Source organism: Pipistrellus kuhlii, unplaced genomic scaffold, assembly GCF_014108245.1.
Source record: "Pipistrellus kuhlii isolate mPipKuh1 unplaced genomic scaffold, mPipKuh1.p scaffold_m20_p_2, whole genome shotgun sequence".
Taxonomy (NCBI): Eukaryota; Metazoa; Chordata; class Mammalia; order Chiroptera; family Vespertilionidae; genus Pipistrellus; species Pipistrellus kuhlii.
In genome coordinates, this window is record NW_023425515.1 from 47861430 (window position 1) to 47874637 (window position 13208).

General features: G+C 41.5%; 2 protein-coding genes across 13 annotated transcripts in view; one reads left to right on the top strand and one right to left on the bottom strand.

The window, feature by feature from the left end:
* RUBCN (rubicon autophagy regulator) overlaps positions 1-3397 on the bottom strand; it is a 68916-nt gene extending 65519 nt beyond the window's left edge. For 3 of the 11 annotated variants that reach the window (XM_036447043.2, XM_036447042.2, XM_036447037.2), the window contains exon 1: positions 2922-3394. In XM_036447043.2, coding sequence (XP_036302936.1) covers positions 2922-3031 — 110 coding nt within the window. In that variant the 5' untranslated portion in view covers positions 3032-3394. Of the gene's footprint in view, positions 1-2921 lie in introns of all 11 variants that reach the window. The other 8 variants (XM_036447033.2, XM_036447032.2, XM_045583890.1 and 5 more) reach the window with 5 other exon arrangements.
* A 159-nt stretch (positions 3398-3556) lies between these two features.
* Positions 3557-13208, top strand: part of FYTTD1 (forty-two-three domain containing 1) — a 35090-nt gene continuing 25438 nt past the window's right edge. Inside the window, exon 1 of one of the 2 annotated variants that reach the window (XM_036447109.2) lies at positions 3557-3772. In XM_036447109.2, the coding sequence (XP_036303002.1) occupies positions 3670-3772 (103 nt within the window). In that variant the 5' untranslated portion in view covers positions 3557-3669. The remainder of the gene's footprint in view (positions 3773-13208) is intronic. The other variant, XM_036447107.2, reaches the window with a different exon arrangement.

Sequence of the window (13208 nt, forward strand, 5' to 3'; positions counted from 1 at the left end):
ATGTATGTATATAAAGAGGCCCTGGCTGGTTTGGTTCAGTAGATGGAGCATCAGCCTGTGGACTGAAGGGTCCTGGGTTCGATTCCAGTCAAGAGCATACGCTTGGGTTTCTGGCTCCATCCCCAGTAAGGGGCGTGATCAGTGATTCTCTTTCATCATTGATGTTTCTATCCCCCCTCTCTCCCTTCCTCTCTAAAATTTATATATATATATATATATATATATATATATATATATAATATTTTATTTATTTATTTATTTATTTATTTATTTATTTATTTATTTATTTATTAAGAGCCCTGGTCTGTTTTGCTCAGTGGTTGAAGTGTTAGCCCACGACGGAATGGTTGCAGGTTTAATGCCCTGTCAAGGGCATGTACCTTGGTTGCAGGAGGCAACCACTTGATGTGTCTCTCACGTCTATGTTTCTGTCTCTCTCTCTCCCCCTCCTACCCCTCTTCCATTTTCTCTAGAAATCAATGGGGAAAACAAACAAACAGACAAGAGAAAATTCTAGAAAATTCATATTAATCTATAGTGACAGAAAGTATATCAGTGGTTGCTTAGGTAGTGATTTGGGCAAAAGATTACAAAGAAGCACTAGAAAACTTTTGGGGATGATGGATATATTCATTATGCTGATTACGGTAGTGTTTTCACAGGAATGTACACTGTACATCTGTATAAACTGCACGCTTTAAGTATGTATTTTTATTGTCTATTGATTAAAACTCAACAAAGCTGAAAAACTGGTGGTCTAAAAGACATATCAAACTAATAAAAATAGTTAAGGGTTATATACATAAGACTTGTGCTTACCTTTGAAGATAATGTAGATTTCTAGTGAGAAGAAATCCAGAACATATTAATCAAAAAGTATAATGTTAAGGTTCCCAGATTTAGCAAATAAAAATATACCACTCCCAGTCAAATTTGAATTTCAGTATTTTGTATAAATTATCCTAAATATTGCATGCAACATAGTAAAAAAACAAATGCTGCTTTATCTGAAATCTGGAACAAACTTATGCTATTAAATAATGGCCCATCGTTTACCTGAAATTTAAATTTAGCTGGTCTTGAATTTTATCTGGCAATCCTAGATACTGTCTTATCCGCAGTGGACAACCTCGAACCTCTGACAAGGGCAGCTGCTTGACTTCTGTTTATTTTGATTCACACGAAGCCGCCAAACTGCTGTGCTCTACACAAAGGATGCGCGTTTAGTGTCCGGCACAAGGCCTCATTCGCAGTAGGTGCTCAGAGAGTATCTTTGCTCTGCAAGCTGTGTGAAGATAGGGTCTGCAGCCACCTTGCTCACCATTTTATCCCCAGGGCCTATTACAATGCCTGGTGCTCAATGAATAGATCATTAAATGAATAGCTGCCTCTCATATTCCAGAAAACGGCAGAGTTGACCTTGTACTCCAGCCCAAGCCCTTGAAGCTGGCTGGTGAACTTCTTGGACTCGCCCCAGTCCTGATTTCTTGGCTTGCTTCCCTCTTTACTATTGCTGCATGTGTCTCAGGTTGCTATTTTGTGACTGACCTTGAAATGTTTTGTTTTGGGTTTTTTTTTTCTGGTTTTTCCCTTGGGAATCTGGGTGATTACTCTGAGACTCTGAAACCCTTGGAAAAATCTGAACATCGGAAATACAATAGCTAGGTTTGCTTATGAAACATTGGGGTGTGTTCTTTTCAGAGATAAGGAGATTTAGGATGGAGCTCAGTTTGGGGAAGAAGACCAGAATAAAAAGGAAACTTTTCTATACTGATGGTGGGAAGCATTTATATACATTTTGGGAGTTTTATTATCTATTTTTATAAATATCTGAAGTACAAAAATTCACCCAAACTCTAAGTACATTAATTTTCTTCCATAAAACTAAGAACTTAATCTAAGATTCCTCCCTGTAAACACAAGTAAGCAGAGAGTGTATAAGTTACTTCTAGTGAGAGAAGGATAGTGTGGAGAAAAATATCTTGTGCTTGGATTTTAGAATTGTAAGGAATCTTAGTAATTATTAAGTATAACATATGCAGGGTGTCCAAAAAAAAATGTATACACACTTTAACAGCTGGTAGTTCAATTTTGAAAATGAAGTCTATTTTAATATAAACACTGCCTTCATAATTATTCAGTGTGTGTGTGTACATTTTTGGGGGACACTCTATATTTAGTATAACTACTTCCTTGTTTTGAAGATGAATGTGAGGCCCAAACACTCTTACAAGTTCACACAGTGATTACATGACTGAGTGAGTGAAAAAAATACAACTCAATAAAACGTAGGTCTCCCTCTTACTTTTAACTCTGTACTCAGTTTTCTATTTCTTAGCTGTTGGAAAAGAAATGAAATCAAGCACATTGTGCTAAGAGCATATCTATTCTTCTTCTTAACATTCAGAATGTTGTTCTTAGGTCCTTTTGAGTCTAAACCTTCCTTTACCTTTAAAGTTTCTTATACTACTTCATTGGTGTGTCCTCACTTGATACACTCTTTTTCTATTACTATGTTTTTGTCTTGGAGGGGGGACAAATTAAGTACAGGCTACTGTGGTTTAGGTCACTTTCTATGCAAAAAGAAATTTCAGGAAGTGAAAAGGAGAAGGTGGTAGAGATTTCCCCAGGGACAGAATACCTGCCCCTGGTTTTTTCCTTAGATGCAAATGCTTTTGGTAGTTTTGAGCTGTTATGAGGATGACATAACTCAAATGCTTCCACACAAGTGCAGTTTATTTGAAAGAGGAGTAGGTAAGAAGACAGGCAATATCTCGTTTTGTAAATAGAAAAAAAATTACGCAAACATTCAACAAATAATATTTTCCTGTAGGGATAATCAGAAAGAAAACGAATACTCCTATTCATTCCCAACGCAAATGAATTAGAAAAAAAGGCAGCCAAATAACAGAGGTACTTACCCCTCTCCCAAGGGAAGATGAAGTCTTATTAGGGTAGCGAGTACTGTGCTCAGTGTTTTCAGAGTACCGTTTGAGAAATGGTACAGTACGGATAGGGGAAACGTTAGCATTTACTTCTATTGCTAGTGACGCAAAATTTGTCAATGCAGCCTTTGCTTTCCGTCCAAAGGTTGCGACTCCTCATGTTGCAGGTGGTGGATCTGGGAGAAGGAAGGAGGCGGGGAGGGAGCTGGGACTGAATTCTGCAATCTACTACGTTCTCAGGGGTCTGCCCTGCCTCCGAGGCTGCATTGCAGTGGGGTGTGTTAAAAGGGTTCATGTGTGCCAAAGCTTTGGGGCCTTTTCGCAGCAGGAGGGACTCTAAGGACCCCGAGGAACATGATCTCATTTAAGGCACGTGATTCTGAGGTGCTCAGGGTCCAGCTGCATTCCCCAGTTTGTGCAGGAAAGGCAAAACTGCTGGAAACGACGGTCCTTGCAAAACACGCCCAGAGCAGCGGGTGCAATGCTTTCTCCTGACCGACAGGGGCCGCTGGGAGCGAAGTACCAGCTCGGGGCGCTCTGGGCGGCCGCCCGTCTCTGTAGCCCCGCCCCCTGCGCGCAGCCGCGGGTGGGAGGGGGCGAGGACGCCGCCGCCAGCACGCGTGCGCGCTCCCTCGGCGCAGCTGGTCCGGGAGCGTCAGTGGGAGGTGGCAGGCCTCCGTCTCCGGCCTTGTCTGCGGACCGACCCTGCGCGACGTCCCCAACCATGAACCGGCTCGGTGCCCGGCTAGTGGGAGCCTCGGCGATCCCGCCCCCGCCGCCGAAACCCCGCGGCAATGAAAACCTCGACAAAATCGACATGTCTCTGGGTGAGGAGCCGACTTGGACCGAGTTGGGAGTGGGGGGAGGGTGTGGGTGGGACCAAGAACCGCGGTTTGTGGGGGAAGGGGCGGTTTGTGGGGGAAGGGGCAGTTGGTCACAGTTGTCGGTGGAGGTTTTGTTTTTGCGGGTGAGCGGGACCGAGGGAGGCCTCTGCGGGCCGGGGGCGCCGGGGTCGAACCTGCGTGCTCGGCTGGGCTGTCTGAGGGGTGGCGGTGGGGGCGGGCGGGGGGGGGGGGGGACGCTGCGGGCCCGGAAGTGTGGAGGGTCCTGAGGTGCGGGGCCTGTCAGCCCTGAGAGGGCTCCTGTGAGGAACGCTCCGCGGGTCTTCCCTCCGGCGGCTCGCTGCGGGCGGGCGTTATCCCGGGAGCGCCGGGGAAGGTCCGGCTCGGCGGGCCCGCTCCGCGTCCGGGTAAAAATCAGTGCTTTCCAGAAAAGGGCTCGTTGGACCTTTTCTGCGCCGAACCGGAAAGTGTCAAGAGGCCGGCCCGAGAGTTGTCGGTTCTGACGGGCACCGACCCCGGAGCGATGGTCGGAACATTTCGTTAGGCTGGACCGCATCCGATGGCGCTGTATTAGGCGGCGCCTAGGAAAAAGCACCATCTCCTTATCCAGGCCCAGCTAATGAGGAGAAAAAAGGAGGAAAATAAAAAAAAGTAAGAAAAGGAAAAATCAAGGGATAGATGGGAAGCCGGGTAGAGCATGGGATCCAACATGTCTCAGAAGGGTGGCGTGGTGTAGTGATGATGAGCACGTAAAGAGCAGCAGGATCGGTGATTTAATTAAAAATGTAGACCTAGCACCACCGAGGAACGTCTCTGTTGGGCTTAGCGAGTTTAAATGGAAGTCCCTTTTTTTTTTTTTTTTTCCTGTCGGGATTCCAGGGCCGGGATTAGATGAAGTGAACTCCCGCCAGCCTTGTCTGTGGAGTACATGCAATTTGGGGCGTATTTGAGAAGCACCTGACAAGTGGATACAGAGGTGTCACTTTCCCCAGGACAGTATTTTCCTTTTGTTGTGGTTTACCTGCAGAGCTTTTAGTAAAAAAAAAAAAAACTCTTGGTTTCAATGACTGCCACAAGTGAGAACCCAGTATACGTAGTTATGAATTAAGTAACATCAGAAATGTTTGGCCTCAAGTCTTGTCTTAGTAAACCTTAAAGAAATGAGAAAGCTTTTTAGCTAAAGCCAAGGAAAAAAAAATATAATAACGACTATTTATTGAATGCTTACTACCTTCCAGACATTGGACTAAGCATTTAATACGTGTAAAATCGGTTTATCCTCATAATAACCCAGTGAGATATATTTTTAATGATAAAGAGTACGGAATCCAGAACCACACTCAGTTAAAAATCCTGCTTTTACCACTTAATAGCCATGTGATTGTGGGCAAATTACTTCTCAGTGCCTCCTCTGTAAAAAGGTGATAATAATAGGCTTATCTGCCTTAGAGGGTTGATGTAAATATTAAATGAGTCAAGAGGCATATATAAACTGCTTAGAACAATATCTGGTACACAGATAGCTCTATATTTACACACACACACTCTCCATATATATATATATATATATATATATATATATATATATATATATGTGTGTGTGTATATATATGTGTGTATATATATATATATATATATAACCTAGTTATTCCCATTTTGTGAAACCTGGGATGTAGAGAAACTAAATAACTTGTCCAAATTCCGAAGTAAGGGGTGGAGCAAGGATTTTGTTCTTGCTCTAGAGACCTAAGCTATAGGTAATTATATTAAGTTTTAAACAAATATTTTCATAACCAATACATCATTTCTAGGGGTTTTCTTTGAGTTTTCTTTGATGACTACCATGTTCAAGTGAAGAAAACTAAGGTATAATTATGTTTGAAGGTAGAAATGAAGTGCTGTACCAGTAGATAGTTAAAACAACTTGATCTCTTTTTCTCTTCAAGAACACACTGTTAGGTCTACTCCAAGAGCATCATTCTGTCAGGTGCCTTTTTTTGTTTTAGTGAGAATTTTAGTGTGAGAGAGAGAAAGATCTATTTTAAACAATTGTTATGCTGCTTATTTCATTTTATCAGATCTGTAGGGGTTTTAGATTCTAATTTTTGTTTTAATTTGTGGTTCTTTTTTTTTTTAACATTTTTTAATTAAATTATTATCTGTGTACATATTTTAACATTGTGCCCCCCCCCCCCCATACATACCCTCCCTTCCCAGAGTTTTGTGCCCATTGGTTGTACTTACATGCATGTATACAAGTCCTTCGGTTGATCTATTATCTTCCCCAGATCTCCCTACCCTACCTGCTGTAATTTTACAGTCTGCTTGTTGCTTTACTGTCTCTATATCTATCTTTTGGTTCATCAGTTTATAATGCTCTTTATTATCCATAAATGAGTGAAGTCATGTGGTGTTTCTCTTTCATTGACTGGCTTATTTCACTCAGCATGATGTTCTCCAATTCCATCCAGGTTGCTGGAAATGATGAGAATTCCTTCTTTTTTATGGCAGCATAATATTCCATTGTGTAGATGTACCATGGTTTTTGGATCCAATCATCTGCCGGGCACCTAGGCTGTTTCCATATTCTAGCTATTGTAGATTGTGCTGCTATGAACATAGGGGTGCATATATCCTTTCTGATTGGTGTTTCTAGTTTCTTGGGATATATTCCTAGAAGTGGGATTACTGGGTCAAATGGGAGTTCCATTTTCAGTTTTTGAGGAAACTCCACACTGTTCTCCACAGTGATTGCACCAGTCTGCATTCCCACCAGCAGTGCACGAGGGTTCCTTTTTCTCCGCAACCTTGCCAACACTTGTCGTTTGTTGATTTGTTGATTTGCTGATGCTGGCCATTCTGACAGGTGTGAGATGGTACCGCATTGTTGTTTTGTATTGCATCTCTCTGTGGTTCTATCTTGATTATATTAGGTCTAGTAATAATTAATGTCGTTTTCTAATACTTTTTTAAATCGAATTTATTTAAACAATACAACAAAATTTAATCAACAATATAGTTGCCGTTGTTTTCTACTACTTGTGCCCAACGCTGAGGAAGCATTTTAATCCCTCTGTTGTAAAATTCTTGTGATTTTGATGCAAAAAAATCGGTCAATGCATTTTTGAGGCATTCTTCATTATTAAATTTTTTTCCAAGAAGAAAGTTTTGCAAAGAACGAAACAAATGGTAATCGGAAGGGGCAATATCAGGAGAACATGCAGGTTGAGGGAGAACTTCCCATTCCAACTGGCGCAGTTTTTCAGCAGTGATTCTTGCAGTAATCGGTTGTGCGTTATCGTGGTGAAGAATTACGCCCTTCCGATTAATCAGTGCAGGTTCTTTTGCTCTTAAAGCTTGGGCTAACCTTTCCAATTGGGCACTATACACTGCACTTGTAATGGTTTGGTTAGATGGTAAAAGTTCATAATGAAGAATTCCTTTAAAATTCCACCAAACACACAACACTTTTTTCGCATGCAAGTCAGGTTTTGGCGTGGGCTGCGGAGCCTCATTTTTGTCCAACCATTGAGGCCTTTTCAAATAAACATACAGCACCCATTCTTCATCTCCGGTAACAATTTGCTCTAAAAACGGCAAACGGTTTTGACGAGAGAGGAGCGAACTGCAAATTGTGACTCTTTGATTACGGTTGTTGTCGGTCAACTCATGAGGAACCCATTTTCCAAACTTTTGGACTTTGCCAAGTGCACGCAATTGATTGGAAATTGTTTTTTGTGAACAATTTAAAGTTGTCGCAAGCTCTTGTTGGGTAATTTGAGGATTTTGCACCAAAAGAGCTTGAAGAGCTTCTTGATCAAAATTGGACACACGGCCTCGACCACTCTTGTCATCTAACGAAAACTTTCCCTCGCGAAATTTCTCAAACCAATGCTGGCATTTTCTGGCGCTAACTGCATCTTGACCAAGAGCACTACAGATGTTTTTTGCAGCCTCACTTGCTTTTCTTCCTAATTGGAACTCAAAGCATGCAGTGCCGAATATGCTCTTCATCCGCCATCTTCTTAGCCCTAGTTTTGCAACAAAAACCAAACCAAACACAAACTTTTTCAAGCAAAACTTGTTAATTGCACTTCACACGTTCTGTAGATACCACATGTTTGAAGGTTATGTCAATACAAGTCAACGCTAAGCAAGATTTTAAACGAATGTTTAAAAACGACATTAATTATTACTATACCCGATATAAATATTCATATAGAATATCTACTAAGGTTACCAACAGCTGGCCTCATTGAGGCTCAGTTTCTTTAATTTAAAAATGAGTATTATGACACTTATTTTATAGAAATGTAAAAATTAAATAAATACATGTCAGAACAATGCCTGTTAGTACTCAGTTCATACTATTGCTATTATTAGTACCATATATATGTTTTATGGAAGAAACTTTTTATTTAAGTAGCTCATCATAATGTATTTTTTTCTTCTTATAACTACCCTATCTGCTCCTTGCCTGGGAGAAAGCCATTCTTTTCTTTTAGATTGGAATAATCCTCTTTGTCATACTGTGTTTCCCCAAAAATAAGACATCCTCCTAAAATAAGACGTAGCGCATGGAAAGATAAGACATCCCCTGAAAATAAGACCTAGCGCAACTTTGGGAGAAAAAATTAATATAAGACACTGCCTTATTTTTGGGGAAACAGGGTAGTAGCTCATTTAACTTGACGATTTAGATAAAATGTTTAAACATAATTTTTTAGTTGGTATGCTTTTCTACTTTTAATTTTTAGGTATGTTTATATTCTACACTGCTTTATTTTAAAACTAGAGGCCCAATGCACGAAATTCATGCAAGTGTAGGCCTTTCTTCCCTCGGTTGCCATCATTGGCTTACTTCTGGCAAAATTATACCCTGTTCCCCCCCCTTTTTTTTTTAATGGTCCTCAGACCAAATTCATTTTTTTATGTGTGCTCTCAAGGCTCTGAGATTTTAGACTTCTGGTGAAGAATAGCACCGTATCTTGTTTTAAAGTGTTTCAAAAGAAGTGTCTATTTTTTCTGCTCACTGAGAATTTAACATGCTCATGTACCTGATATTCATTAAACCTTTTCATTTTTTGAGTGTCTTAACTTTGATGAAATCTTTTGTAGTTGAAGGGTTAATCGCCAGAAGATAATGAAGTACTTTGGGGGGATATGAATTATTTTATATGAATATTTATTTGAATGTGATTAAGAGTGGTAAAGATTGCTAATGGATGAAGTAGAGTAGTCCTACCTAATAAAAGAGTAATGCAAATTAACCATCACTCCGCTCCATAAGCCACGAGCAAGTATGGAAATAAACCCATTCAAGAAGGCTACAGCCACAGAGAGCAGGAGGGAGGCGTTTCCCGGGCAACGGAGGAAGCCAAGCTTTCCACCTGCCCTTGCCGGCTTAAGCCTCCACTCAAGGCTACAATGTTTCAATTATAGAAGGTAAACAAGTCCAAACAGAAATGGCTGTCCGCTGTGGAGCAAGCAGGAGGCTTGGCTCCACTTGGGGCTATAAAGTTTCAATTGTAGAAAGTAAATATATCCCAGATACCAGGGCCTCCGCTAGGGTTGCTGGAGTGTGTGTGGCCAGCCTGCAAACCACAGACCCCTCGCTCAGGCCACTCCACACCCCAAGGGAACTCCCACCCTTATCCGGGACACCCTTCAGGGCAAACCAGCTGGCCCCCACCCATGCACCAGGCCTCTATCCTAAATAATAAGAGTAACATGCAGCCGAACCGGTTTGGCTCAGTGGATAGAGCGTCGGCCTGCAGACTGAAAGGTCCCAGGTTCAATTCCGGTCAAAGGCATGTACCTGGGTTGCGGGCACATCCCCAGTAGGGGGCGTGCAAGAGGCAGCTGATCGATGACTCCCTCTCATCGATGTTTCTAACTCTGTATCTCACTCCCTCCTCTCTGTGAAAAATCAATAAAATATATATTTAAAAAGTAATATGCAGATTGACCATCACTCCAACACACAAGATGGCTGCCCCATGTGGTTAAAGATCCTGCCCCCATGTGGACACAAGATGGCCAGCAGGGGAGGACAGTTGAGAGGGACCAGGCCTACAAGGGAGGGCAGTTGAAGGCTATCAACCCTGCAGGGGAGGACAGTTAGGGGTGACCAGGCCCACAGAGGAGGGAAGTTGGGGGCAAATGAACTGGCAGGGGAGCAGTTAGACATCAATCAGGCTGGCATGGGAGTGGTTAGGGGGTGATCAAGTTGGCAGGCAGAAGCAGTTAGGGGCAATCAGGAAGGCAGGCAGGTGAACAGTTGGGAGCCAGCAGTCCTGGATTGTGAGAGGGATCCCAGATTGGAGAGGATGCAGGCTGGGCTGAGGGACAATCCCCTCCCCCGCACACAAATTTTGTGCACCAGGCCTCTAGTAATATATAAGAAAGAATCCATGTAAGTTTCCCTTTTTGACTTCAGATAGATTGTTTAGAGCAGGTTTTTTGGGGGGAAATTCCTGAGGTTAATTAGTTTTGTGAATTTTTTTTAAGTTGATGACCAAGTTTAATTATATATATACACACACACACACACACACACACATACACACACACACACACACACACACACACATATATATATATATATATATATATATATATATATATATATATATATATATTGATTTTTCACAGAGAGGAAGAGAGAGGGATAGAGAGTTAGAAACATCGATGAGAGAGAATCATTGATCAGCTTCCTCTTGCACGCCCCCTACTGGGTATGTGCCCACAACCAAGGTACATGCCCTTGCCCGGAATCGAACCCGGGACCTTTCAGTCCACAGGCCGATGCTCTATCCACTGAGCAAAACTGGTCCCGGCACAAGTTTAACTTTTTGGTTTATTTGATCTATTTTCAGTCATCATAATTAATATTGGGAGTTGACTGTGAAAAAATTGTTTGGATATTACTTTAATGAATATTTTGGCTTCTAGTAACCTTTAAAAAGTTATTGAAGTATAGTTGGCATACAATATTGTATTACCGTATTTTTTGGACCATAAGACGCTCCGGACCATAAGATGCACCAGTTTTTAGAGAAGGGAAATGAAGAAAAAAAGATTCTGAAACAAATAGTGTCCTAAAATATTTTATGTGCATTAAAACCCAACATCACAGTCATAAACACATGTAATCAACCCTGTAAAGTAAACAGCAGCATTTAGAACCATTTTAGAGCCGGGCAAGCACACAGAGACCACACAGAGCCGGGCAAGTAAAAAAACTTTTTTTTAAAAGTATATGTGTAGGCTATATTTGACCATAAGACGCAGGGACTTTTTCCCCCCACTTCTGGGGGGGAAAAGGTGCGTCTTATGGTCCGAAAAATACAGTAGTTTCAGGTGTTCACATAGTGATTCAACATTTATATACTTTGTAATGTGATCACCACAGTAAGTATATTAATCATCAACACTGTGAATAGTTTTAAATAGTTTTAAAGATATTATTGACTTTATTTCCAATTTTAGTAAATATATATATTGATTTCAGAGAGGAAGGGGGAATTGAAGGCAATAGAAATGTCAGTGATGAGAGAAACTCATTGATCAGCTGCCTCCCGCACGCCTCACACTAGGGATCAAGCCCAAAACCTGGGCATGTGCTATGATTGAGAATCTAACCTGTACCTCCTGGTTTGTAGGTCATTGCTCAACCACTGAACCACACCGGTTGGGTAATAACTTCCTTTTAACGAAGGTAAATGGGAATCTGGAGAAAATATTGTTTCCTGATCTTCACATTGTTCTGTTGTGGTGTTAGAGGCTTGTGGAAATTACCTTGGGGCACTTTGAAAGTGTTTTGGAAAATGAGACCAGTGTAGAAAGGAAAATAAGGTAACTTTGCTAGAGGAACAGAAACCATTAGTGCTTTCTTTTGTATATCTTTTTTTATAGTACTTAATTTAGTTTTGTTTTTGCTATTTACATGACTGTTTTCATTAATAATTTTAAACTTATTGATATCAGGGTCATATATTACTTTGGTTTGTTTCTGTTAAGGTATAATCTGCCACATATATTTATTTATTGAACTTAGTGTATGCTTAATAAATATTTGCTGAAATTTCAAAACTACAACTAAAAGAACGGACATCATCCAGAACCACAGAAAAGCTAGCTGAGTGGAAATTCTACAGCTAGAAGGAAAGAGAAAAGCTCACGGAGAATCACAGGAGCTGCAGAGGGCTGAGATGGAGGGAACCGGAAACTTCCGGCTGCGCTGAACTCCAGTTCCGGGCCAGAATCTGGGAATCCACATTTGTTGTGGGAGAAACTGGACTGTCTGGCAGCAGGTGAAACTTGAGGGCGGCTTTCTCTCAGAGGTGCTTGCAGCGATTACCAAGGGACACTGAAACCCAGGGGCCACATGGGGCAGGGCTGATAGGAAGCCAAGACTGCCTGCTCAGCCCTGAGAGACTGCCCCATCCAACCTGAGCACAGAGGCTTTTACAGTTTTGCAAGTCTTGTCTCATAAGGCTATCTCCAACACAAAAGTTCTCCTTGTAGACACAGCTGATCCTTACAGCCAAATGGCTGGGAGGTCAGTTCCTCCCAGTTATACCAACAACAATCAAGACTTAACTACAACAAGACTGTACACACAGTCCACAAAGGGGTGCACTAAGAGTATCCACCTCAGGTAACTGGGGAGGCCAAGCCACTGGACATCCAAGATCACAAAGCTATTCTACCAACTCAGGGAAGCAGCGAATATGCAGAGACAAAGAAGCAGATCATAAACTAAAGAAATGGAGAAAAACAAATGACTGAATACAGAGTTCAAAACCACGGTTACAAACTTTTTCAAGAATTTCCTAGAAAAGGCCGATAAATTCAAGACCCTCAAGGATATGAAAAAGGACCAATTAGAAATTAAACATACACTGAGTGAAATAAAAAATATTATACAGAGACCCAATAGCAGACTAGAGGATCGCAAGAATTAAGTAAAAAGATTTGAAATACAAAGAAGCAAAAAAACACTCAACCGGAAAAGAAAAAAGAATCTAAAAATATAGAAGAAGTCTGTGCAGTCCGGAAGAGGTCAGTCCCAGTGTCTCCACTGCCTTGCACGGAGGAGGCGGGTCACGGCAGGGGTGAAACTTGAGGGCGGCTTTCCATGAAATTCCATGCACAAATTTCATGCACCAGGCCTCTAGTTGTATATAATATTGTTATGAACATAGGAGTGCATATATCCTTTCTGATTAGTTTTTTGGTGATTTTTAGGATATATTCCCAAAAGTGGGATTGGTGGGTCAAAAGACAGTTCCATTTTTAATTTTTGAGGAAACTCCATTGTTTTCCACAATGGCTCCATCAGTCTGCATTCCAGACAGCAGGCCAGAAGGTTTTCCTTTTCACCACATCCTCACCAGCATTATTGTTACCGTATTTT